Source organism: Pectinophora gossypiella, unplaced genomic scaffold, assembly GCF_024362695.1.
Source record: "Pectinophora gossypiella unplaced genomic scaffold, ilPecGoss1.1 Pgos_49, whole genome shotgun sequence".
NCBI lineage: Eukaryota > Metazoa > Arthropoda > Insecta > Lepidoptera > Gelechiidae > Pectinophora > Pectinophora gossypiella.
The window spans coordinates 278715-303054 of record NW_026063259.1 but is presented as its reverse complement, the minus strand read 5'-3'; the positions used below and the strand labels follow the sequence as shown (position 1 = coordinate 303054).

The window sequence follows — 24340 nt, the reverse complement described above, 5'->3', positions numbered from 1 at the left end:
TATGGGGGCCATCTTGTTTTTGCGCCATTTTGTTTTTTTTTCACCCACGATAAAATTTGACCAAGTTTTAAATAGGTTTTGTGAAAAAAGAATCGATCCAGGTGCGATAGTTTTGACAGGCCATAGGGTGCCGCCCTGATGCGGAGCAGTTTTCGAAGATCAAGCAGTATTTAAATACTCGACATGACGTTCCGATCAAAACCCTCGTACATAATTTTTACTCCCGAGGCATTTTCGGGAAAAACGAAAATTTTGTATGGCGGCCATCTTGTTTTTCCGCCATTTTGAATTTTTTTCACCGGCGATTGGATTTGACCAAGATTTAAATATGTTATGCGAAAAAAAAAATGCTCCAGGTATTATAGTTTTGCCAGGCCGCAGGGTATCTCCCTGATGCGGAGCAGTTTCTGAAGATCTAAAAGTATTTCTATACTCAAAAAGACGTTCCGAATACAACCCCATACACAGTTTTTACCCACGAGACATTTTGTGGAAAAATAAAATTTTGTATGGCGGCCATCTTGTTTTTCCGCCATTTTGATTTTTTTTCACCAGTGATTGAATTTGACCAGGAATTAAGTAGGTTTTGTGAAAAAAGAATCGTTCCAGGTGCGATAGTTTCGCCAGACTGTAGGGTGTCTCCCTGATGCGGAGCAGTTTTCCAAGATCTGGAAGTTTTCCCATACTCACCGGGAGGTCCCGATCACACCCCCCATACATCATTTTGACCCCCCGACGCTCCTTCTGGGAGAACAACCCTGTCAGTGAGTCAGTGAGTCAGTCAGTCAGTCAGTGGGTTTGCAGCTATATATAATATAATAACTAGATGTCGCGTGGTTCGCTCGCAGCAAGCTGCTCGCGTGTCCTGTATTAGTTCGAAGCTTTGTATAGAATTTGACCAAGACTTAAATAGGTGTCGTGAAATCAAAAAAGTTCTAGGTGCTATAGTTTTGCCAGGCCGTAGGGTGTCTCCCTGATGCGGAGCAGTTTTCCAAGATGACGTTCCGATAACACCCCTATACATCGTTTTTACACCCGAGACATTTTCTGGACAAACAAAAATTTGTATGGCGGCCATCTTGTTTTTCGGCCATTTTGTTTTTCACCGGCGATAAAATTTAACCAAGATTTTATTAGGTTTGGTGAAAAAAGAATCGTTCCAGGAGCGATAGTTTTCCCAGGCCGTAGGGTGTCTCCCTGATGCGGAGCAGTTTTTGAAGGTCTGGAAGTATTTCCATACTCAACATGACATTTTGATCACATCCCTCATACATCATATTCACCCCCGAGGCATTTTCGAGAAAAACGAAAATTTTGTATGGCGGCCATCTTAATTTTCCGCCATTTTGTTTTTTTTTTTACCGGCGATAAAATTTGACAAAGAATTAAATAGGTTTTGTGAAAAAAATATTGCTCCAGGTTTTATAGTTTTGCCAGGCCGTAGGGTGTCTCCCTGATGCGGAGCAGATTTTCAAGATCGAGAAGTATTTCCATACTCTACAAGACGTTCCGATTGCAACCCTATACACAGTTAGTTTCCCCGAGACATTTTCTGGAAAAACAAAAATTTGTATGGCGGCCATCTTGTTTTTCCGCCATTTTGGTTTTTTTTCACCGGGGATTGGATTTGACCAAGATTTAAATATGTTTCGCGAAAGAAAAATTGCTCCAGGTTTTATAGTTTTGCCAGGCCGTAGGGTGTCTCCCTGATGCGGAGCAGTTTTCCAAGATCTGGAAGTTTTCCCATACTCACCGGGAGATTCCGATCACACCCCCCATACATCATTTTCACCCCCTGACGCTCCTTCTGGGAGAACAACCCTGTCAGTGAGTCAGTCAGTCAGTCAGTCAGTGGGTTTGTAGCTTTATATAATATAACTAGATGTCGCGTGGTTCGCTCGCAGCAAGCTGCTCGCGTGTCCTGTATTAGTTCGAAGCTTTGTATGGCGGCCATCTTGTTTTTCCGCCATTTTCTTACCGCCATAGAATTTGACCAAGATTATAATAGGTCTCGTGAAATCAAAAAAGTTCTAGGTTTTAAAGTTTTGCCAGGCCGTAGGGTGTCTCCCTGATGCAGAGCGGTTTTCCAAGATGACGTTCCGATCACACTCCTATACATCATTTTTACATCCGACCTATTTTCTGTAAAAGCCAAAGTTTGTATGGCGGCCATCTTGTTTTTCGGCCATTTTGTTTTTTTTTCACTGGCGATAAAATTTGACCAAGATTTAAGGAGGTTTCATGAAAACAAAAAAGTTCCAGGTGCGATAATTTCGCCAGGCCGTAGGGTGTATCCCTGATGCGGAGCAGTTTTCGAAAACCTGGAAGTATACCCGTACTCTACATGACGTTCCAATCAGAACCCTTATACATCATTTTTATCCCAGAGGCATTTTCAGGAAAAACGAAAATTTTGTATGGCGGCCATCTTGTTTTTCCGCCATTTTGGTTTTTTTTCACCGGGGATTGGATTTGACCAAGATTTAAATATTTTTCGCGAAAGAAAAATTGCTCCAGGTTTTATAGTTTTGCCAGGCCGTAGGGTGTCTCCCTGATGCGGAGCAGTTTTTCAAGATCAAGCAGTATTGAAATACTCAACATGACGATCCGATCACATCCCTATACATCATTTTTACCCTCGAGGCATTTTCAGGAAAAACGAAAATTTTGTATGGCGGCCATCTTGTTTTTTCGCCATTTTGGTTTTTTTTCACCGGCGATAAAATTGGACCAAGTTTTAAAAACGTTGTGCGGAAAAAAAATTGATCCAGATGTGATAGTTTGGCCAGGCCGTAGGGTGTCTCCCTGATGAGGAGCAGTTTCTGAAGATCAAGAAGCATTTACATACTCAACATGACCTTCCGATTACGCCCCTATACATTGTTTTTGCCCCCGAGACATTTTCTGGAAAAACAAAATTTTGTATGGCGGCCATCTTGTTTTTCCGCCATTTTGATTTTTTTTCACCCACAATAGAATTTGACCAAGATTTAAATAGGTTTTGCGAAAAAAAATTTGATCCAGCTATAATAGTTGCGCCAGACCGTAGGGTGTCTCCCTGATGCGGAGCAGTTTTCCAAGATCTGGAAGTTTTCCCATACTCACCGGAAGGTCCCGATCACACCCCCCATACATCATTTTCACCCCCCGACACTCCTTCTGGGAGAACAACCCTGTCAGTGAGTCAGTGAGTCAGTCAGTCAGTCAGTGGGTTTGCAGCTATATATAATATAATAATAACTAGATGTCGCGTGGTTCGCTCGCAGCAAGCTGCTCGCGTGTCCTGTATTAGTTCGAAGCTTTGTATGGCGGCCATCTTGTTTTCGTGAAATCAAAAAAGTTCTAGGTGCTATAGTTTTGCTAGGCCGTAGGGTGTCTCTCTGATGCGGAGCAGTTTTCCAAGATCGAGTAATATTTTCATACTCGACATGACGTTCCATTCAAATCCTTATACATCATTTTTACCCCCGAGGCATTTTCAGGAAAAACGAAAAATTTGTATGGCGGCCATCTTGTTTTTCCACCATTTTGTTTTTTTTCACTCACGATAGAATTTGACCAAGATTTAAATTGGTTTCGTGAAAACAAAAAAGTTCCAGGTGCGATAGTTTCGCCAGGCTGTAGGGTGTCTCCCTGATGCGGAGCAGCTTTCGAAGTTCGAAAAGTATTTCCATACTCAACATGATGTTTCGATCACATTCCCCATACACAGTTTTTACCGCCGAGGCATTTTCAGGAAAAACGAAAAATATGTATGGCGGCCATCTTGTTTTTCCGCCATTTTGTTTTTTTTTCACCGGCGATAAAATTTGACTAAGATTTAAATATGTATCAAAAAAACAAAAAAGTCCTAGGTGCGATAGTTTCGCCAGGCCGTAGGGTGTCTCCCTGATGCGGAGCAGTTTTTCAAGATCGAGCAGTTTTTCCATACTTAACAAGATGTTCCGATTACAATCCCATACACAGTTTTTACCAACGAGACATTTTCTGGAAAAATAAAACTTTGTATGTCGGCCATCTTGTTTATCGGCCATTTTGGTTTTTTTTCACCGGCGATAAAATTTGACCAAGATTTAAATAGGTTTCGTGAAAACAAAAAAGTTCCAGGTGCGATAGTTTTGCCAGGCCGTAAGGTGCCGCCCTGATGCGGAGCAGTTTTTGAAGATCGGGAAGTATTTCCATACTTGACATGACGTTCCGATCACACCCCTAAACATCATTTTTACCCCCAAGGCATTTTCAGAAAAAACGAAAAATTTGTATGGCGGCCATCTTGTTTTTCCCCCATTTTGGTTTTTTTTCACCGGGGATTGGATTTGACCAAGATTTGAATAGGTTTCGTGAAAAAAATATTGCTCTAGGTTTTATAGTTTTTCCAGGCCGTAGGGTGTCTCCCTGATGCGGAGCAGTTTTTCAAGATCGAGCAGTATTGAAATACTCAACATGACGATCCGATCACATCCCTATACATCATTTTTACCTTTGAGGCATTTTCAGGAAAAACGAAAATTTTGTATGGCGGCCATCTTGTTTTTCCACCATCTTGGTTTTTTTTCACCGGGGATTGGATTTGACCAAGATTTAAATAGGTTCTGTGAAAAAATAATCGTTCCAGGTGCGATAGTTTTGCCAGGCCGTAGGGTGTCTCCCTGATGCGGAGCAGTTTTTCAAGATCGAACAGTTTTTCCATACTCAGCTTGACGTTTCGATCACACCTCCCATACATCATTTTTACCTCCGAGACATTTTCTAGAAAAAAGAAATTTTGTATGGCGGCCATCTTGTTTTTCCGCCATTTTGATTTTTTTTCACCGGTGATTGAATTTGACCAGGAATTAAATAGGTTTCGTGAAAAAAAAATTGATCCAGCTATAATAGTTGCGCCAGGCCGTAGGGTCTCTCCCTGATGCGGAGCAGTTTTCCAAGATCTGGAAGTTTTCCCATACTCACCGGGAGGTCCCGATCACACCCCCCATACATCATTTTGACCCCCCGACGCTCCTTCTGGGAGAACAACCCTGTCAGTGAGTCAGTGAGTCAGTGAGTCAATGGGTTTGTAGCTATATATAATAACTAGATGTCGCGTGGTTCGCTCGCAGCAAGCTGCTCGCGTGTCTTGTTTTCCCGCCATTTTTTTACCGCGATAAAATTTGACCAAGACTAAAATAGGTCTTGTGAAATCAAAAAAAATCTAGGTGCTATAGTTTTGCCAGGCCGTAGGGTGTCTCCCTGATGCGGAGCAGTTTTCCAAGATGACGTTCCGATCATCAATTTTACCTCTGAGACATTTTTGGAAAAACAAAAATTTGTATGGCGGCCATCTTGTTTTTCTGCCATTTTGTTTTTTTTTTCACCAGGGAAAAATTTGACCAAGAATTAAATAGGTTTCGTGAAAACAAAAAAGGTCCAGATGCGATAAATTCGCCAGGCCGTAGGGTGTCTCCCTGATGCGGAGCAGTTTTCCAAGATGACGTTCCGATCACACCCCTATACATCATTTTTACACCCGAGACATTTTCTGGAAAAACAAAAATTTATATGGCGGCCATCTTGTTTTTCCGCCATTTTTTACCGCGATAGAATTTGACCAAGACTTGAATAGGTCTCGTGAAATCTAAAAATTTCTAGGTGCTATAGTTTTGCCAGGCCGTAGGGTGTCTCCCTGATGCGGAGCAGTTTTCAAAGATGACGTTCCGATCACACCCCCAATACATCATGTATACCCCCGAGGCATTTTCGGGAAAAACAAAATTTTGTATGGCGGCCATCTTGCTTTTCCGCCATTTTGATTTTTTTTCACTGGCGATAAAATTTGACCAAGGTTTAAATAAGGTTTATGAAAAAAAAAATGGTACAGGTGTGATAGTTTTGCCAGGCCGTAGGGTGTCTCCCTGATGCGGAGCAGTTTTTCAAGATCGAATAGTTTTTTCATACTCAACAATACGTTTCGATTACACCCCCATACACAGTTTTTACCCACGAGACATTTTCCGGAAAAATAAAATTTTGTACGGCGGCCATCTTGTTTTTCCGCCATTTTGATTTTTTTTCACCGGTGATAAAATTCGACTAAGGTTTAAATACGTTGTGCGAAAAAAGAATTGTTCCAGGTGCGATAGTTTCGCCACGCCGTAGGGTGTCTCCCTGATGCGGAGCAGATTTTCAAAATCAAGCAGTATTTCCATACTCAACTTGAGGATTTGATCACACCTCCCATACATCATTTTTACCCCCGAGGCATTTTCTGGAAAAACGAAAATTTTGTATGGCGGCCATCTTGTTTTTCCGCCATTTTGATTTTTTTTCACTCACGATAGAATTTGACCAAGATTTAAATAGGTTTTGTGAAAAAATAATCGTTCCAGGTGCGATAGTTTTGCCAGGCCGTAGGGTGTCTCCCTGATGCGGAGCAGTTTTTGAAGATTGAGAACATTTTCCGTTCTCGACAAGACACTCCGATTACATCCCTATACACAGTTTTTACCTCCGAGACATTTTCTGGAAAAAAGAAATTTTGTATGGCGGCCATTTTGTTTTTCCGCCATTTTGATTTTTTTTCACCGGTGATTGAATTTGACCAGGAATTAAATAGGTTTCGTGAAAAAAAAATTGATCCAGCTATAATAGTTGCGCCAGGCCGTAGGGTCTCTCCCTGATGCGGAGCAGTTTTCCAAGATCTGGAAGTTTTCCCATACTCACCGGGACGTCCCGATCACACCCCCCATACATCATTTTCACCCCCCGACCCTCCTTCTGGGAGAACAATTATGTCAGTGAGTGAGTGAGTGAGTCAGTCAGTCAGTCAGTGGGTTTGTAGCTATATATAATATAATATAATAATAACTAGATTTCGCGTGGTTCGCTCGCAGCAAGCTGCTCGCGTGTCCTGTATTAGTTCGAAGCTATGTATGGCAGCCATCTTGTTTTTCCGCCATTTTTTTTACCGCGATAGAATTTGACCAAGACTTAAATAGGTCTCGTGAAATCTAAAAATTTCTAGGTGCTATAGTTTTGCCAGGCCGTAGGGTGTCTCCCTGATGCGGAGCAGTTTTCAAAGATGACGTTCCGATCACACCCCCAATACATCATGTATACCCCCGAGGCATTTTCGGGAAAAACAAAATTTTGTATGGCGGCCATCTTGCTTTTCCGCCATTTTGATTTTTTTTCACTGGCGATAAAATTTGACCAAGGTTTAAATAAGGTTTATGAAAAAAAAATTGGTACAGGTGTGATAGTTTTGCCAGGCCGTAGGGTGTCTCCCTGATGCGGAGCAGTTTTTCAAGATCGAATAGTTTTTCCATACTCAGCTTGACGTTTCGATCACACCTCCCATACATCATTTTTACCTCCGAGACATTTTCTGGAAAAACGAAATTTTGTATGGCGGCAATCTTGTTTTTCCGCCATTTTGATTTTTTTTCACCGGCGATTGGATTCGACTAAGATTTAAATAGGTTTTGTGGAAAAAGAATCGTTCTAGGTGCGATAGTTGCGCCAGGCCGTAGGGTGTCTCCCTGATGCGGAGCAGTTTTTCAAGATCGAGCAGTATTGAAATACTCAACATGACGATCCGATCACATTCCTATACATCATTTTTACCCCCGAGGCATTTTCAGGAAAAACGAAAAATTTGTATGGCGGCCATCTTGATTTTCGGCCATTTTGTTTTTTTTGGCCGGCGATAAAATTTGACCAAGAATTAAATAGATTTCGTGAAAAAAGAATCGTTCCCGGTGCGATAGTTTTGCCAGGCCGTAGGGTGTCTCCCTGATGCGGAGCAGTTTTTCAAGATCGAACAGTTTTTCCATACTCAGCTTGACGTTTCGATCACACCTCCCATACATCATTTTTACCTCCGAGACATTTTCTAGAAAAAAGAAATTTTGTATGGCGGCCATCTTGTTTTTCCGCCATTTTGATTTTTTTTCACCGGTGATTGAATTTGACCAGGAATTAAATAGGTTTCGTGAAAAAAAAATTGATCCAGCTATAATAGTTGCGCCAGGCCGTAGGGTCTCTCCCTGATGCGGAGCAGTTTTCCAAGATCTGGAAGTTTTCCCATACTCATCGGAAGATCTCGATCACACCCCCCATACATCATTTTTACCCCCCGACGCTCCTTCTGGGAAAACAACCCTGTCAGTGAGTCAGTGAGTCAGTGAGTCAATGGGTTTGTAGCTATATATAATATAATAACTAGATGTCGCGTGGTTCGCTCGCAGCAAGCTGCTCGCGTGTCTTGTTTTCCCGCCATTTTTTTACCGCGATAGAATTTGACCAAGACTTGAATAGGTCTCGTGAAATCAAAAAAGTTCTAGGTGCTATAGTTTTGCCAGGCCGTAGAGTGACCCCTGATGCGGAGCAGTTTTCCAAGATGACGTTCCGATCACACCCCAATACATCATTTTTACCTCGTGAGACATTTTCTGGAAAAACAAAAATTTGTATGGCGGCCATCTTGTTTTTCGGCCATTTTGTTTTTTTTCACTGGCGATAAAATTTGACCAAGACTTTAATAGGCTTCGTGAAAACAAAAAAGTTCCAGGTGCGATAGTTTCGCCAGGCTGTAGGGTGTCTCCCTGATGCGGAGCAGCTTTCGAGGATCAAAAAGTATTTCCATACTCAACATGATGTTTCGATCATATTCCTCATACATCATTTTTACCCCCGAGGCATTTTCGGGAAAAACGAAAATTTCGTAAGGCGGCCATCTTGTTTTTCCGCCATTTTGGTTTTTTTTCACCGGGGATTGAATTTGACCAAGATTTAAATAGGTTTCGTGAAAAAAATATTGCTCTAGGTTTTATAGTTTTGCCAGGCCGTAGGGTGTCTCCCTGATGCGGAGCAGTTTTTCAAGATCGAGCAGTACTGAAATACTCAACATGACGATCCGATCACATCCCTATACATCATTTTTACACTCGAGGCATTTTCAGGAAAAACGAAAATTTTGTATGGCGGCCATCTTGTTTTTCCGCCATTTTGTTTTTTTTTCACCAGGGATTGGATTTGACCAAGATTTAAATATGTTTCGCGAAAGAAAAATTGCTCCAGGTTTTATAGTTTTGCCAGGCCGAACGGTGTCTCCCTGATGCGGAGCAGATTTTGAAGATAGAGAAGTGTTTTCATACTCCACAAGACGTTCCGATTACATCCCCATACACAGTTTTTACTCCCGATGCATTTTCTGAAAAAACAAAATTTTGTATGGCGGCCATCTTGATTTTCCGCCATTTTGATTTTTTTTCACCAGTGATTGAATTTGACCAAGAATTAAGTAGGTTTTGTGGAAAAAGAATCGTTCTAGGTGCGATAGTTGCGCCAGGCCGTAGGTTGTCTCCCTGATGCGGAGCAGTTTTCCAAGATCTGGAAGTTTTCCCATACTCACCGGGAGGTCCAGATCACACCCCCCATACACCATTTTCACCCCCCGACGCTCCTTCTGGGAGAACAATTATGTCAGTGAGTGAGTGAGTCAGTCAGTGGGTTTGTAGCTATATATAATATAACTAGATTTCGCGTGGTTCGCTCGCAGCAAGCTGCTCGCGTGTCCTGTATTAGTTCGAAGCTTTGTATGGCAGCCATTTTGTTTTTTACCGCGATAGAATTTGACCAAGACTTGAATAGGTCTCGTGAAATCAAAAAAGTTCTAGGTGCTATAGTTTTGCCAGGCCGTAGAGTGTCTCCCTGATGCGGAGCAGTTTTCCAAGATGACGTTCCGATCACACCCCTATACATCATTTTTACACCCGAGACATTTTCTGGAAAAACAAAAATTTATATGGCGGCCATCTTGTTTTTCGGCCATTTTGTTTTTTTTTGACTGGCGATAAAATTTGACCAAGACTTTAATAGGCTTCGTGAAAACAAAAAAGTTCCAGGTGCGATAGTTTCGCCAGGCTGTAGGGTGTCTCCCTGATGCGGAGCAGCTTTCGAAGACCGAAAAGTATTTCCATACTCAACATGATGTTTCGATCACATTCCTCATACATCATTTTTACCTCCGAGACATTTTCTGAAAAAACGAAGTTTTGTATGGCGGCCATCTTGTTTTTTTTTTCACCGGAGATTGGATTTGACCAAGATTTAAATAGGTTTCGTGAAAAAAATATTGCTCCAGGTATTATAGTTTTGCCAGGCCGCAGGGTGTCTCCCTGATGCGGAGCAGTTTCTGAAGATCTAAAAGTATTTCTATACTCAACAAGACGTTTCGATTACACCTCCTATACATCATTTTTACCTCAGAGACATTTTCTGGAAAAACAAAATTTTGTATGGCGGCCATCTTGTTTTTCCGCCATTTTGAATTTTTTTCACCGGCGATTGGATTTGACCAAGATTTAAATATGTTATGCGAAAAAAAAGTTGCTCCAGGTATTATAGTTTTGCCAGGCCGCAGGGTGTCTCCCTGATGCGGAGCAGTTTCTGAAGATCTAAAAGTATTTCTATACTCAACAAGACGTTTCGATTACACCTCCTATACATCATTTTTACCTCAGAGACATTTTCTGGAAAAACAAAATTTTGTATGGCGGCCATCTTGTTTTTCCGCCATTTTGTTTTTTTTTCACCGTCAATTGGATTTGACCAAGATTTAAATAGGATTTGTGAAAAAAGAATCGATCCAGGAGCGATAGTTTTGCCAGGCCGTAGGGTGCCGCCCTGATGCGGAGCAGTTTTTGAAGATCGGGAAGTATTTCCATACTCAACATGACGTTTTGATCACATCCCTATACATAATTTTTACCCCCCAGGCATTTTCAGGAAAAACGAAAAATTTGTATGGCGGCCATCTTGATTTTCCGCCATTTTGATTTTTTTTCACTGGCAATTAAATTTGACCAAGATTTAAATAGGTATCGTGAAAACTAAAAAGTTCCACGTGCGATAGTTTCACCAGGCCGTAGGGTGTCTCCCTGATGCGGAGCAGTTTTTCAAGATCGAACAGTTTTTCCATACTCGGCTTGACGTTTCGATCACACCTCCCATACATCATTTTTACCTCCGAGACATTCTCTGGAAAAACGAAATTTTGTATGGCGGCCATCTTGTTTTTCCGCCATTTTGATTTTTTTTCACCCACGATAGAATTTGACCAAGATTTAAATAGGTTTTGCGAAAAAATAATTGATCTAGGTATAATAGTTGCGCCAGACTGTAGGGTGTCTCCCTGATGCGGAGCAGTTTTCCATGATCTGGAAGTTTTCCCATACTCACCGGGAGGTACCGATCACACCCCCCATACATCATTTTCACCCCCCGACGCTCCTTCTGGGAGAACAACCCTGTCAGTGAGTCAGTGAGTCAGTCAGTCAGTCAGTCAGTCAGTCAGTGGGTTTGTAGCTTTATATAATATAATAATAATAATAATTTGAATAAGTTTATTCAAAATTGTTTAATAACGACAGATAGAATATATCTATCTAAGTACTTTAAAAAAATTATATGTTCAGTACTAGTTTTTTATATTACAGACATTTCTGCCAGACCAGGCAGTAAACTTATTGACTGTACTGTCTTCTACAGTACAAAACCTTTTATTGACGGTAGTCAGCCATGTACCACGAATGGTACTTCATCTTTAAACTAGACAATAAGACAAAAGAGAAGCTTGGAATATTAAAACTAGTTCACCAAAATATTCAAGGCTTCTCTGGCAAAGAATTGGACATAGAATTATTTTTAGAGACATTTTTTATTGACATTTTATGTATTACTGAGCATTGGTTTAAGGATTATGAATTGTTATTCGGTTTTGAAAATTATCATTTGGCTAGCGCTTTCTGTCGAAAGATCAAAATACGTGGTGGCTCCCTTATTTTTATCAGAAATAGTTTAAAATATAAAGAACGCAAAGATATTACTGGACTTTCGATAGAGGGCACTATGGAGATTTCATATATAGAAACAGAGAAACATATTGTTGTGGCCGTATACAGACCCCCATACAGTGCTAACTTCACAGTTTTTGAATCAGTGATGGAAAATGTACTGAAGGTCATATCCAAAAGTAATAAATCTATTATAGTGTGTGGAGATTTTAACGTTGATTTATATGAAGTAGATTCAATTACAACTAGATTTCTAAGTTTGTTTACATCTTTTAACCTTGTTAATATATTTATGGAGCCAACTAGAATTACAGAAACAACTGCCTCATGTTTAGATAACATTTTTTGCAATTGTGATTTCCAAGATAACAGTATCCTTAACTGTTTTAAGTCTGATCACAGTGGGCAGTTGGTTAGTTTTCCAGTACTTAAAAATGTGCAAAAAATTAAATTTAGTACTCGACCCATCACTGATAATCGGATAGAGAAATATCGAAATAGTCTTATTAGTAACTTACCTTGTCCAAACTTTGATACAGACAATCCTGACGATTTTTACAGGGATTTCTTCACTATTATCCATAAAGAATTTGAAAATAATTTTCCTCAAAAGGTAGTTACCAACAGTCAATCATTCAAGTTCAGTGACTGGGCTACCGTAGGCATTCGCAAAAGTAGAAATACTCTTTATTCTTTATATGAGGAAAAAACGTATACACACGCTGATAGTTTCAAAAGCTACGTCAAAAATTATTCTAAAATATTTCGAAGAGTGTGTTATACAGCCAAACAGATGCATATTAGTAGTAAAATAAAGACCGCGGATAATAAAATAAAGGCAGTTTGGCAAGTAATAAATAGTGAAACAAAGGCTTCTAAACCGCGTGAATTAGAATACAATATAGAATCGGGCACTGGGTTAGTAAAACAAGATAAAGATGTAGCTGAAGTTTTTGATAAATTCTTCACGAACATCCCTGTAAAAACTACAGAATCTCTCAGGTCCTCTCCTGTTCAAGCTGATATATTATTAAAAAGTAATGTTACTGCTTGCACTGAATTATTTGATTTTAAACGCGTTGATCCGAGTAGTATTGTTAAAGTATTCAAACAGCTGAAACTTAAAACCTCGAAAGATTTATGGGGATTGTCTATCAAATTGATGAGCTCTGTTATTGATATCTTAGCACCATATCTAGCTTACATCTTTAATATGAGTGTTGAAAATGGCACTTTTCCAAATTTAATGAAAATCAGTAAAGTTATACCTCTTTTTAAATCGGGCACAAAATCAGACCCCACGAATTATAGACCGGTTTCTATTCTACCAGTACTTAGTAAAATTTTCGAGAAAATTATTCTCGACCAACTGCTATGTCATTTTAATTTAAATAACTTACTCCACAGCCAGCAGTTTGGTTTTACTAAGGGTCGGTCTACAACAGACGCGAGTGTGACATTTGTTCGACACATTTTCGATGCTTGGGAGAAGTCGCAGAATGCCGTAGGAGTATTCTGTGACTTATCTAAGGCGTTCGACTGCGTGGATCACGAGACCTTGCTTTTGAAATTGAGGCACTATGGACTAAATAATGGAGCTCTCAGTTTGTTAATGTCATATCTAGGTGGTAGGATACAAAAGGTACAAATCAATAGTACAACTTCTTCGGGCTCTCATGTTCAAATGGGAGTTCCTCAAGGATCCATTTTGGGTCCGTTTCTTTTTTTAGTGTACATAAATGATTTACCTTATGTAGTACAGAACCAAGCTGACATTGTGCTGTTCGCGGATGACACTTCTCTTATATTTAAAATCGACAGAAAGTTAGAGGAATTTGACGAAGCAAACAGCGCTGTGTCGCAGGTTCTAAGTTGGTTTACAGTAAATAACCTAGTTCTAAATGCTAAGAAAACGAAGTGTATTAAATTTGTTCTACCAAACGTAAAGAAAGTAAATAATAACATTAAAATTAACGACGAGAAACTAGATTTTGTTGAACACACAGTTTTCTTAGGAATTACTGTAGATTCAAAACTTCAATGGGGCCCACATATTGTATCACTAGCGGGCAAGCTAAGTTCAGCAGCATATGCCGTCAGAAGGATCCGACAACTCACAGATGTACCCACTGCTAGACTTGTCTACTTCAGCTACTTCCACAGCATAATGTCTTACGGTATTTTGCTGTGGGGTCGAGCCGCTGATGTAGAAACTATTTTCATCATTCAAAAAAGAGCAGTTCGCGCTATTTATAAGCTGCGTTGTCGGGACTCTTTGAGGGAGCTGTTTAAAGAAATAAATATACTGACGGTCGCAAGTCAATATATATATGAAAACATTATGTATGTACGTAAAAACTTATCTCTCCTTCCGAGAAACTGTGAAAGGCATACTTACAATACAAGAAATAAACATAAAATTGCTATTCAAAATTCTAGATTAAGTAAATTAAATTCATCTTTTTTGGGGTTATGTATACGTTTTTACAATAAAATACCAGATAATATTTTAAATTTGTCAGAAAATAAATTTAAAGCTCACGTGAAGCTTACTTTATGTAAAAAAGCTTATTATAAGATTAATGACTACCTAAATGATAAAAATGTCTGGTATTGAATGTGTTCCTCTAGTTATTAAATAACTTGTAATGTATATCCTCATTGGTTTTTAAAAGATGTGTTGCTGTTGCAGTTTCTTGTCATTTCTTCTCCTCAGCCATAACACCTTGCGAAATGACGTAAATTCAAAAATGTTACATTGACCTTCAACAAGTTTATCCATGATAATTACGTTGAATAAATGATTCTGATTTCTGATTTCTGAGTGACCGATTTGAGTGAAAAAGAATGTCCTAACCTTTCTAAATTATATGATAAATATACGAAAAATGAAAAAAAATATAACTGTATAAACCATTCTAAATCATGTGCTTTGAAAAATGTATTGTGTATTAAAAAATGGTGTATAAAAAATAATAAATTTATTGTGTAATGAATGAAAAAATAGTTTTATTTTTACCTTTAATAAATTGCTTTAGAAGAAAAATAAATAAAAACACCAGAATAAATATAAAATATTTATTGCACTAGAAATGATAATTACACAACTTTTTTGATATGTTTGCGATAAGTGCTTCTGTCTGCGTTAACACTTCATCATAGGAATCCTTATGTACCACGTACTGGGCGCTCATTAAAATGTTTTCCTCAGGGTCCCCGTTGTCATGAGTAACTTGAGGATTGTTCTCTAGATCGACAACTTGGACTCTAATTAGTCGAGTGCCCGGGGTGTGGTGGTTTTGTAGCACGAAGGATGATGTGTCCTTATGACGTATTTTTTTTGAGACGCACTGCACGCTAACATTTCGCTTGGCAGGCTTCCTCTTCTTTGGTTCGCGGTGGAGTCTGGCCAACTCTGGATAATCTTCATCAAAGTTTGCCAGCGGGTCTTGCGCATGTTGTTCGAACATGTACGTGATGTCTTCAGATGACGTCGTCATGTTGATCTGTTAAACAAAAACATAAGATAAGAAAGACATATAAATACAAAAGAAAATAAAGTTTTTCTAAAATAAACACAATTTAGAACTATTTGTATATCTTCCTAGCGTTATTCCGTTTTTACAGGGTTTGCAGACTTAAAATTTAGAATTAACGTCACAATACATAAAAAATACAAGTAATATAATAAAAAATAAAATAATAATATTGACTTACCAAGTAGATGCACTCGTGTCGTGTCTAACCTCTTCGAGTTTTAAAAATGAATGACGCACCTTGAAGGTATTAAAGTGTAGATTGCAAATAAAATGCAAAATACACAAAATGCACGATTTTTGCAAAATTTGCTAGAATGACGTATTGTGCTTACCAGTGATGTGTCGTTCCCGAGAATTTTCCCACTTAGGGAATGTACCCAGCAGTAAAAGACGGAAAATTTATGATAAAAAGAGCTTTATTACCTAACCTTTACGCAGATAACATTATAGAGCACAAAAAAGAACAATTTGAAAAAGAAAAACAGCCATTATTTTACTACTAAAAAGTTTTTGCAACGGAAACATTCCCACTTTGGGAACATTCCCGAGAACGGCACATCACTGATGCTAGCAGTTGCTACATTCTTATAAATTCGCTGACTTGATGAATGATGACATCAATGTAGGTCAAGTAATCAACAACCATAAACTCACGATCACGCTCGTAATCCCTAATAGAGTAGGCAGAGACACTAGTTGCTTGTCACTCGTGAAACTTAGTCATGAGATTACTCGTATCCTTGAGACAACTTTCATAGGTAAGGAGGTAAAATTTCTTATGATAAAATAAAAAAACATTTATATTGAATATAATATTTTATTGTATAAAAAATTTAGAAAGTACTTATAAAACATTAAATAAGTATAGTAAATTTTGTTAGTAAACTTAAACTATGTTAGGAAATAAGTACAATGTACAATTATTCGTAACCAATTTTATACAAATTTAAGTTAATATTAAGTAATTTATTATATTACTACTTATGATTATTTGAGATGGTCTTTAGGTTTTACTCATAATCTAGGTTTTTAAAAGTTAAAGCGTTTCCCCAAGCTCGGGTTCTAATTTTATCGGTACATATCGATCGTTTGTCATCGCTGTTAGATAATGCAACTTTATTTACGCTTTGTGTGAATATTTGATGTTTTATCGACTTGAACAAAATATTTTTTCTTTTAATTATTTCATTATCAAAGAGAACTTTTTCATAGTCTGTAATGGTTAAGTCACGTACTACTGAGGACTTTACGCCTTTAGCCTTTTTGATAACTTGATCACAATTTTTCACGCAATAAAGTTTTGAGCGTAAACCGACAAAGTCAGTAATAATCTTTCCTCCCATCTCATCTTTAAAAAGACCAGGAACTTTTTTGTTTTTAATAGGAAGGCACCATTGGTTTTGCTCGTCGTAATTACTTGTATCGAAATAACTATGAAAAGTACTTTTTATGTCCAGATAAAAATCTTTTGTATGTATTAAATACAAAAACGAGTCGGTATCCATATAGCACAATTGTACGCTATCTTTATAAAAAAAGGGCTTGATGACATTATAGTGAAAGTGAAACATATGGGATTTTGATAACTCTAACACTGTAAACCCTATGTATATTGGTTTATCTAAAACAATCTGGTCGGGCTTCATTTGTATAGCAACTAAGTTCTCCGTGAACACTGAAACACTATGAAAATAAGGACTAGCTATCAATCGCTCCGCTTGGGTAGACTTTTTTGTTATATTGTTTTCATCCTTCCACCTATTAACTAATTGGACATTCACTCTATTTTCGGTATTTTCTAACGTTTTTCCAAATATACTATTATTAAATAATTTAAATAGGTCCTGCTCAAATACGCTTGTTGCTTTTTTGCGTAACTCGGTATTTAAATCAATATATTGTTTTAAGTATGCGCTCTGTCTAAAGGTAACTCGACGGATTTTACGTAACATTAAACCATGCTCTATACACTTTTTTAGGTGTACGTAATGAATCACATATTTGTATTTATTATATAAGTTTGGAACGAGTTTTTTAGTTTTACCACCAGGAGGAATGCACTTTTCTGCACAAAATGGAAGATCGTTGTGGTATTGATGTAAATGGTCAGGATATAACAGATCTACTTCAAGTATGTAACCCCAGGCATTGTTGTCGGGTATACTTGAAACGTTAAAATCATTTAATTCGCTTTCAAGCAAAAACCTGAAATTCGCGTATGGTAAATATTGACACATACTGAAACCATAAAGATTATTACAATCCACATAAACAATATAAGACTCGGGTTGTGATTCATCGTATTCATTAATATATTTATTGTTAGCTTTAGCATAGCGATGCGAACACATACATAATCCACCTCGAATTCCGTCTTGAATCATTCGGGTAATTTCTATGTCAGATATAAGTTCAAGTTTGATTCCTGTTATTAATAACATAGCGTCAAACGATAGGCTTGGCGCTGAGATGTAAAAGGCAGGGTCGAGAGTGTAATGTCGCTTACAGGTCTTACGGAAATTCTGAAATATATCAGTTAACAGAAGAACATCCGATTTGAGATACAAGTCAGTATACTCTCCTAAACTAGTCAAACTAAATCGCGACCATACAGACATCGCGTGATTGTAATCATCATCGGAAATTGGATCATTATTTAATGAATTAAAAAAACAAGACTTCGATGGCAGTGCAGTTTCTTCGTAATTATCCCAACTTGACATATAATCATACGGATACACTCCCTTACGAGTCAATAATTTGAATTTTTCCTCTTCAGGAAAATGACGCCGAAGATAAACAAAATCCTCAGTTTTCATTGTTTTGGTTAGTTTGTCTAAACTCGTTCCTAAAAAATTAAAAGAATCTACGAAACGTAAATGTATGTACTCTTTTTCGTTGATAGGAACAAATTTAGAAAACGAGGTGTACTTTTCCTTCGTTTTAGGTATTATTGTTATTTTTCCAGGAACCTCTCCTAACTGCTTAATAAATAAATGGCAATCGTAGCCAGATAAATTATGGAAAAAGATCGGGATACATTTAGGAACTTTAAATTGTAAATTACAATGACGATGGGCTGCTCCGCGATACTTTCCAGTAATATGACAATGATCTCTAACTTTTTTCCCCCATAAAAAATTATTACAAATGTGGCAATATAAAGATTTTTCGAAATCACGAGCATCACTTTCAGTAAATTTCATTCCTCGATTCGTATTCAATAAAGTATTAATTTCCTTAGCATCATCCAAAAGCATATTTATGAATTTATTAACACAATCTCTACCACGATAAATTCTAAATTGGTTAAAATTAGGATCAATGGAAGACACAATATTATACGCAAACGCCGCGGGCACGTGACATTGCAATTTTGTTGTGTTAGCAGTATCACCGTCATTGTCTTGAATAGGTCGCAGAATTGTTTCGAAATCGGCATAGATAACAAACGGAATGTCTTGTTTTCTGTTGTAATTTTTAAATGTAATAAATGAACCCTCTTCTGGTAAAACAGTAACAGTTCCTTCGCATAAATGACTATTGATGCGTTCAACTGAGTGGAAAAATAACAAACAGTTTTCACAGTAATAAACTTTTTCGTGATGTTTAGTAATTTGGTTTCTAACAAGACGAGTCAAGTCTTTGATTAGACAAAAATGAGACGATGTATCGTTTTCTAGGAACAAAAGATGTACAACTTTACGTTTATCGTTCTTTATGGTCGACTCTGATTTGTATAACGGACCTGTTATTTCTTTACCATTTTTTAATCCATAAACAAAAATACTCAAACTAGGGTTATTTTTTTCAAATATAGAAATATCTGAGAAAGTGATCGGAAAATTTAAGTCTTTAATGTTTAGTACTTGTTGAAAATGGGGATACGATGATACCCGCTCTGGGTGCTTTTTTGAAGGATACAGAGCAGCGGTTACACACCATAAGAAACAAAAGTCATCCTTGTTTTGTATATTGAGGCATGCTTTTTTGTTTCTTATATATTTAGGCAATGAGATAAAGCTGGAACCGCTTAAAGGCTGATATTTATTTATATTTATTTCAAGGTGTGAATTGCTTAAAAATGTCCAACCACTGTCTCTTTCTTCAAATTCCCCTACTTTATTCAACAGAAAAGAAACAACTTCGTTATAAAGATTATCAAAGTCAAAATTTAAGTGAATTGTAAAGTTCTTTGTAGCAAACGACTTTACTTCTTGTACGTCAGTTTTAGGCAAAAGAAAAGATAAAAAAAATTCGAAGTTAATTTTAACAGAAGTGTGGACTTGTAAGGCGTGATTTACAAGAGATCTAATTTGTTTACGAATGTTGTTTAAAAATAAAGAAGGTAAGTTTTTTGCTTCTTCATTAGATGCAATAATTCGATAACTTACTATACGTCCTTTAAAAGCGGATGTTATGATCTCTACGTTATCATAAAGCGGAGCAGTACAATTATTTTTGTGCTTACTGCTACGGAAATGTCCAGTCCACTGTCTTCCATTAACATTAACATTACACACAGAGCAGTAACCCATTTTAAATAAAATCGAAAATGGTTCAAAAAAAAGAACCTTCCTACCAAAATCTATAAAGACACTTTTGTGATATTGTTTTAATTATGAGACGAATTGAGTAAAACCTATAGACTATAAGGCGATCTAAATACTAATTAATATTATAACTTAACATAAACTGCTGGGCACAGGCTTTCTCTTAATCAGACAGAGAGAGAGATAAATTAAAAGTAGTTACATACAATTATTTGAAGCAGGAAATCAGGAGCGAAACGACTGCGCGAGTAGCGTCGATGTGGAGAGTCCTTAAAGATGATTATAAGTTCAACCCGAGTATAATCTGTGAAACATGCATTTATATATTAATAAATAGGCAAATGTCGATAACCTAAACTAACTTTAATTATGACACTATTCAGACTTACCATTTAAGGGTCTACATCAACTCGTCATCTGGCTAGCTTCAAGTCGATAAAGAATGGTAGTCACCTCGTATCTGAAAGTTAGAATTAAATCAATATCTTCATCGTTTACCGGTTTTTTGAGCTAGATTAGGTGCGTATGAAAATAAATATTGTGCACTCTTACCTCGAGAGTGATCGTTGACTTTAATAGTACTTTCTTGAATTTTCACTCATGAATCGCAGCAAGAGAGCGATTCCCTTTTTGACCTGTAAATATTTCGTAATTTTATTAGTTCACTAACCATTTTTTTATAGTTTAAATAAGTATTTACTTAAGTATAATTTTGTTCTTACTCACTTTTTGTTGTAAGTTGTTGAAATAACTTCCTCTGTGTATCGGTGCAGATCGTGGATCTTCTACTTAATTTTTAATAAGTAGGCTGTAAGAAATTTAAAGTTATTAGCTCATAAGTTCATAATTATTGATTTATGAAAAAAATAACTGAATTACAGTACTTAGGTAAACTTATTTTAATTCAAACTCACCTTTTTGGTAAATCACAGTAATTCTGAAATATATCTTGAGGTTCAAACGTACGAGGGCTTCAACGGACGAAATATGTATGGTACCTAATTCTGAGTAAGTATTAGACACGTGTAATTAAAAGTATTACGTATTAAGTAGGTATGCTGGTATTGCTTTTTTGAATTGATGTTGCAATATTCCGTGAGCTATTTGTTCATCGAAAAAAGATGACTTTAAATATTTTTTGTCAATGCTCATCATTACGTCAACCTCACACGGGCGTTTCGTGAACGTTTGCACTCCGCGAACGTACATTTGACGCAAACGCGGCGCTCAGACCGCGAACCATATCGTTTTTCTAACGTATAGCACGAACGCTCGTGTGGGTCGACCAGTAATTGAATTAGGTTGCTTTTGCTTGCAGTTTTTATAATAGGTAGAGTTCATGTTCAATGGTTTTCAGTGCTTTATTCAATTTAAGTTGCAGGTTTTCGTGAGCTGTAACATGGTATCCCAAATGAAATATTTTCGAAAAGGACGTATGTCAACGAATTAAATAGGCTTTAAGGCTTTTTAAATTACGATGTAACATTTTTGCTTAATTTTAGTTTTGGGGTATAAAACAGCAAAGTCTTTGGTAAAAATTATCAGAAGCAGATCAAGAACCTCCTCGCCGAAAAGAGTTGAGTAACCCCGCTCCTCAGTGAAGAGAGTTGAGCCCTGAGCGACACCAGCCACCGCTTACCAGCCCTGAGTCGACCCCGGCGCTGTGCAAGTGAACACTTCAAGCTAAAACAAGTTCCACTTCTGAGCACTATGTAAGTTCTCCATCACATAATTTTGGAGGTTTAACTTAGAAGTTCTGCTTCACCTATTAGTGTGGGGAGTACACATCACCCAAAGAATTTCTACAGTTACAGTGCAGTACATTACATTGATTTGATTTGATTTATTATGTTTCAGGTCCGATTCAGAATTTGAAGTTATTCCGAAGCAGGGATCTACAAAGAAGACTCCTGCTGCACGCCAAATGAAGCGTTCGCGAGCCCCTCCGTCGATTTCGTCGATTGACCAGGAGAATACAAAGTGAGTATAATTAACCATGTGACATGTTAATATTTTTTCAGCAGGTGGTGCATTGGCTTGATACCTTGATTTCTTCAACAGAAGTCACGGGTTCGATTCCCTGTCGAGTCAATTTACGATCCGGTTCATTACTTTACGTTCGAGAACGGTCCGTATCCCTCAGTTTAAAGGCTCCTGCTGTTCCTGCTGTTTATGGCCTCCGTGGTCCAGTGGTTGAGCGTTGGGCTCACGATCCGGAGGCCCCGGGTTCGAATCCCTGTGGGGACGTATCACAAGAATCACTTTGTTTTTATTTATGTTATCGTTATCTCTCGAACAAGTATACATTCCCTACATTCCATACATTCACCAATGTTTTAACTATTTATATTTATTATCAAATATGACAGCAAGTTGGTTTTTATTACTTTGTAACTCTAAAATATATTTTCTTTTTATTACAGGAAGAAAGCAAAGACACACGACATCTTCGGGCTAAGTCACGGGCGCACGGTCGGCAATGAAGGAAGCGACAAGAGGATCGTATCGTACTTCGTGAACAAGGTGGCGAACGGGTCAGAGCGGCGTACAACTAGTTTGGATGGCGAATACGTGGTGGACTTGAAGATATACCATGCCAACGACGTGAACAACACTGATTCAAGAGAAGTCTGGCGCAAGGCTCTTCTACGAATCAAGCTGCAGACTCCGGATGACAGCGATGAGTGGAAGTTGTTACAGAAGCTAGTTACACGAATTGACAAAAACTTTGAAGATGAACCACGATTTTACTCTGACAAACATGTAGATTGAACACGATTGAACAAATAAAAGCATTACTCCTTACCTACCTTATTTTCTTTAATTACGCCTAACATCAATACTTACACACTCGTACCTACCAAAAACTCGTAAATAAAAATTTTCTGATACTTAAGTACTTCAAATTAACATTGAATCACTTTGATTAGTTACTTTGATCACTTTGATTACAAACGCAGATTCGATTCTTATTCAAAGATTTAGCGAAGTTAAAATTCTGTTTATCACGATTACTTACACTTTTATCATGTTTACATTGTGTTAAACATCCTCTTGCAGTGGGCAGTATTCACAACATCTATTGTAAGTACTTACATACAAAATAGAATTATTAAAGCATGAACCTTGTTTCAACTTGTTAAAACATTTTTCAATAACTTACTTCTTTCACATTTTATTTTTGTTGTTATTCTTGATTTTGTTCTTGGTGTTGTCTTCTGATGGGTAATTAATGTGTTATTTTATATTATTGGGCATTCCACCCACCTAAGTGAGCGCAGCGAACGGTCGTGAGCAGAGCGAACGATAGGTGGGGCAGAATGCCCAATAATATACTACTCACCTAAGCGAAGCGTGATCGGTTACGACGGTGAATGGTCTACTACCCAAATATGGTTCAAATTTCTCAACCGCGTACACAACTGCTAACGCCTCCCTTTCGGTAGCACTATAGTTACGTTCGTTTTTATTAAGGGATCTGCTGATATAAGCGATAGGACGGTCATGGCCATCAATATTCTGCGCTAACACACCTCCTACGCCAAAATTTGATGCATCGCAGTGAACTGAAAATGGTTTGCTAAAATCAGGGCAGGCTAAAATTGGAGCTGAAACTAATGTGTTTTTTAAAGTAACAAAAGCATTTTCTGCGTTTTGGTTCCAAATAAATTTAGTTTTTGAGCTGGTAAGAGCTTGTAAGGGTGCCGCAATGGTGGAGAAATTCCTGATAAATCTACGGTACCAAGAACAAACACCTAGAAAGGTTTTTAGTTCTTTCGGATTTTTGGGTACCGGGAACTCCAGAACAGCACGAACCTTATCGGGATCGGTCCTAAGCCCAAACTCATCCACTACATAACCCAGATATTTTAAAGAGCTACGGAAGAATTTGCTCTTTTCAAAGTTGATCGTTAAATTGGCGCTCTGTATTCTTTCGTGAAGCCTTTTTAAAAGAAGTATGTGCGTTTCCAGATCTTCAGCAACTACTATAATGTCGTCGATGTACACGAATATCATGCCTTTAGTTACGTCACTGCAGAAAGGATGTCCAAACAACATGTCCATGAGCCGTTGTTGGCGAGCAGGAGCTCCGCATAGGCCGAATGGCATAACTTTAAATTTAAACAACCCCCTACCAGGCACTGTAAAACTCGTCTTCTCCTGTGAGCTAGGGTCGAGTGGAATTTGCCAAAAGCTCGATTTAAAATCCACAGAACTGATGTACTTGGCATTCTTGAGGCTATCTAATATCTGGGGTATGTAGGGAATGGCATAAGCATCGCCTTATGCCATTCCCTACATACCCCATCTCACGAGGTGTTGTGTTCAAAGAGTAACCTCACTTGTGACTCACCACAAGCATCAACTTCACACCACCACTTGTTTAATACGGGGCAACATCTATTGAACGAAA

At 37.9% G+C, this 24340-nt stretch overlaps 2 protein-coding genes across 2 annotated transcripts; one reads left to right on the top strand and one right to left on the bottom strand.

Annotated features, from left to right (window-relative positions):
• Positions 1-17413: 17413 nt before the first annotated feature.
• LOC126381397 (uncharacterized) lies at positions 17414-21384 on the bottom strand. Its single transcript, XM_050030879.1, has 6 exons — positions 20841-21384; positions 20653-20734; positions 20479-20561; positions 20316-20386; positions 18263-20230; positions 17414-17438 (listed from the first exon to the last, which is right to left on the bottom strand). Exons 5-6 carry the CDS (start codon positions 19909-19911, stop codon positions 17414-17416), a joined length of 1674 nt encoding a protein of 557 aa, XP_049886836.1. The 5' UTR covers positions 19912-20230; positions 20316-20386; positions 20479-20561; positions 20653-20734; positions 20841-21384.
• A 111-nt stretch (positions 21385-21495) lies between these two features.
• On the top strand, positions 21496-22907 carry LOC126381392 (uncharacterized). The gene is made up of 3 exons (XM_050030878.1): positions 21496-21638; positions 21784-21906; positions 22350-22907. Coding segments are annotated over exons 1-3 (474 nt in total). The 5' UTR covers positions 21496-21636; the 3' UTR covers positions 22699-22907.
• The last annotated feature ends 1433 nt before the right edge of the window (positions 22908-24340 follow it).

Coding starts and splice junctions, on each gene's coding strand:
- LOC126381397 (XM_050030879.1), bottom strand. CDS start 19,911: ATGGGTTACTGCTCTGTGTGTAATGTTAATGTTAATGGAAGACAGTGG. Junction 17,439..18,262: donor GTTCCTATCAACGAAAAAGA/GTACATACATTT, acceptor CATTTTGTGCAG/AAAAGTGCATTCCTCCTGGT.
- LOC126381392 (XM_050030878.1), top strand. Junction 21,907..22,349: donor ATTGACCAGGAGAATACAAA/GTGAGTATAATT, acceptor TTTTTATTACAG/GAAGAAAGCAAAGACACACG.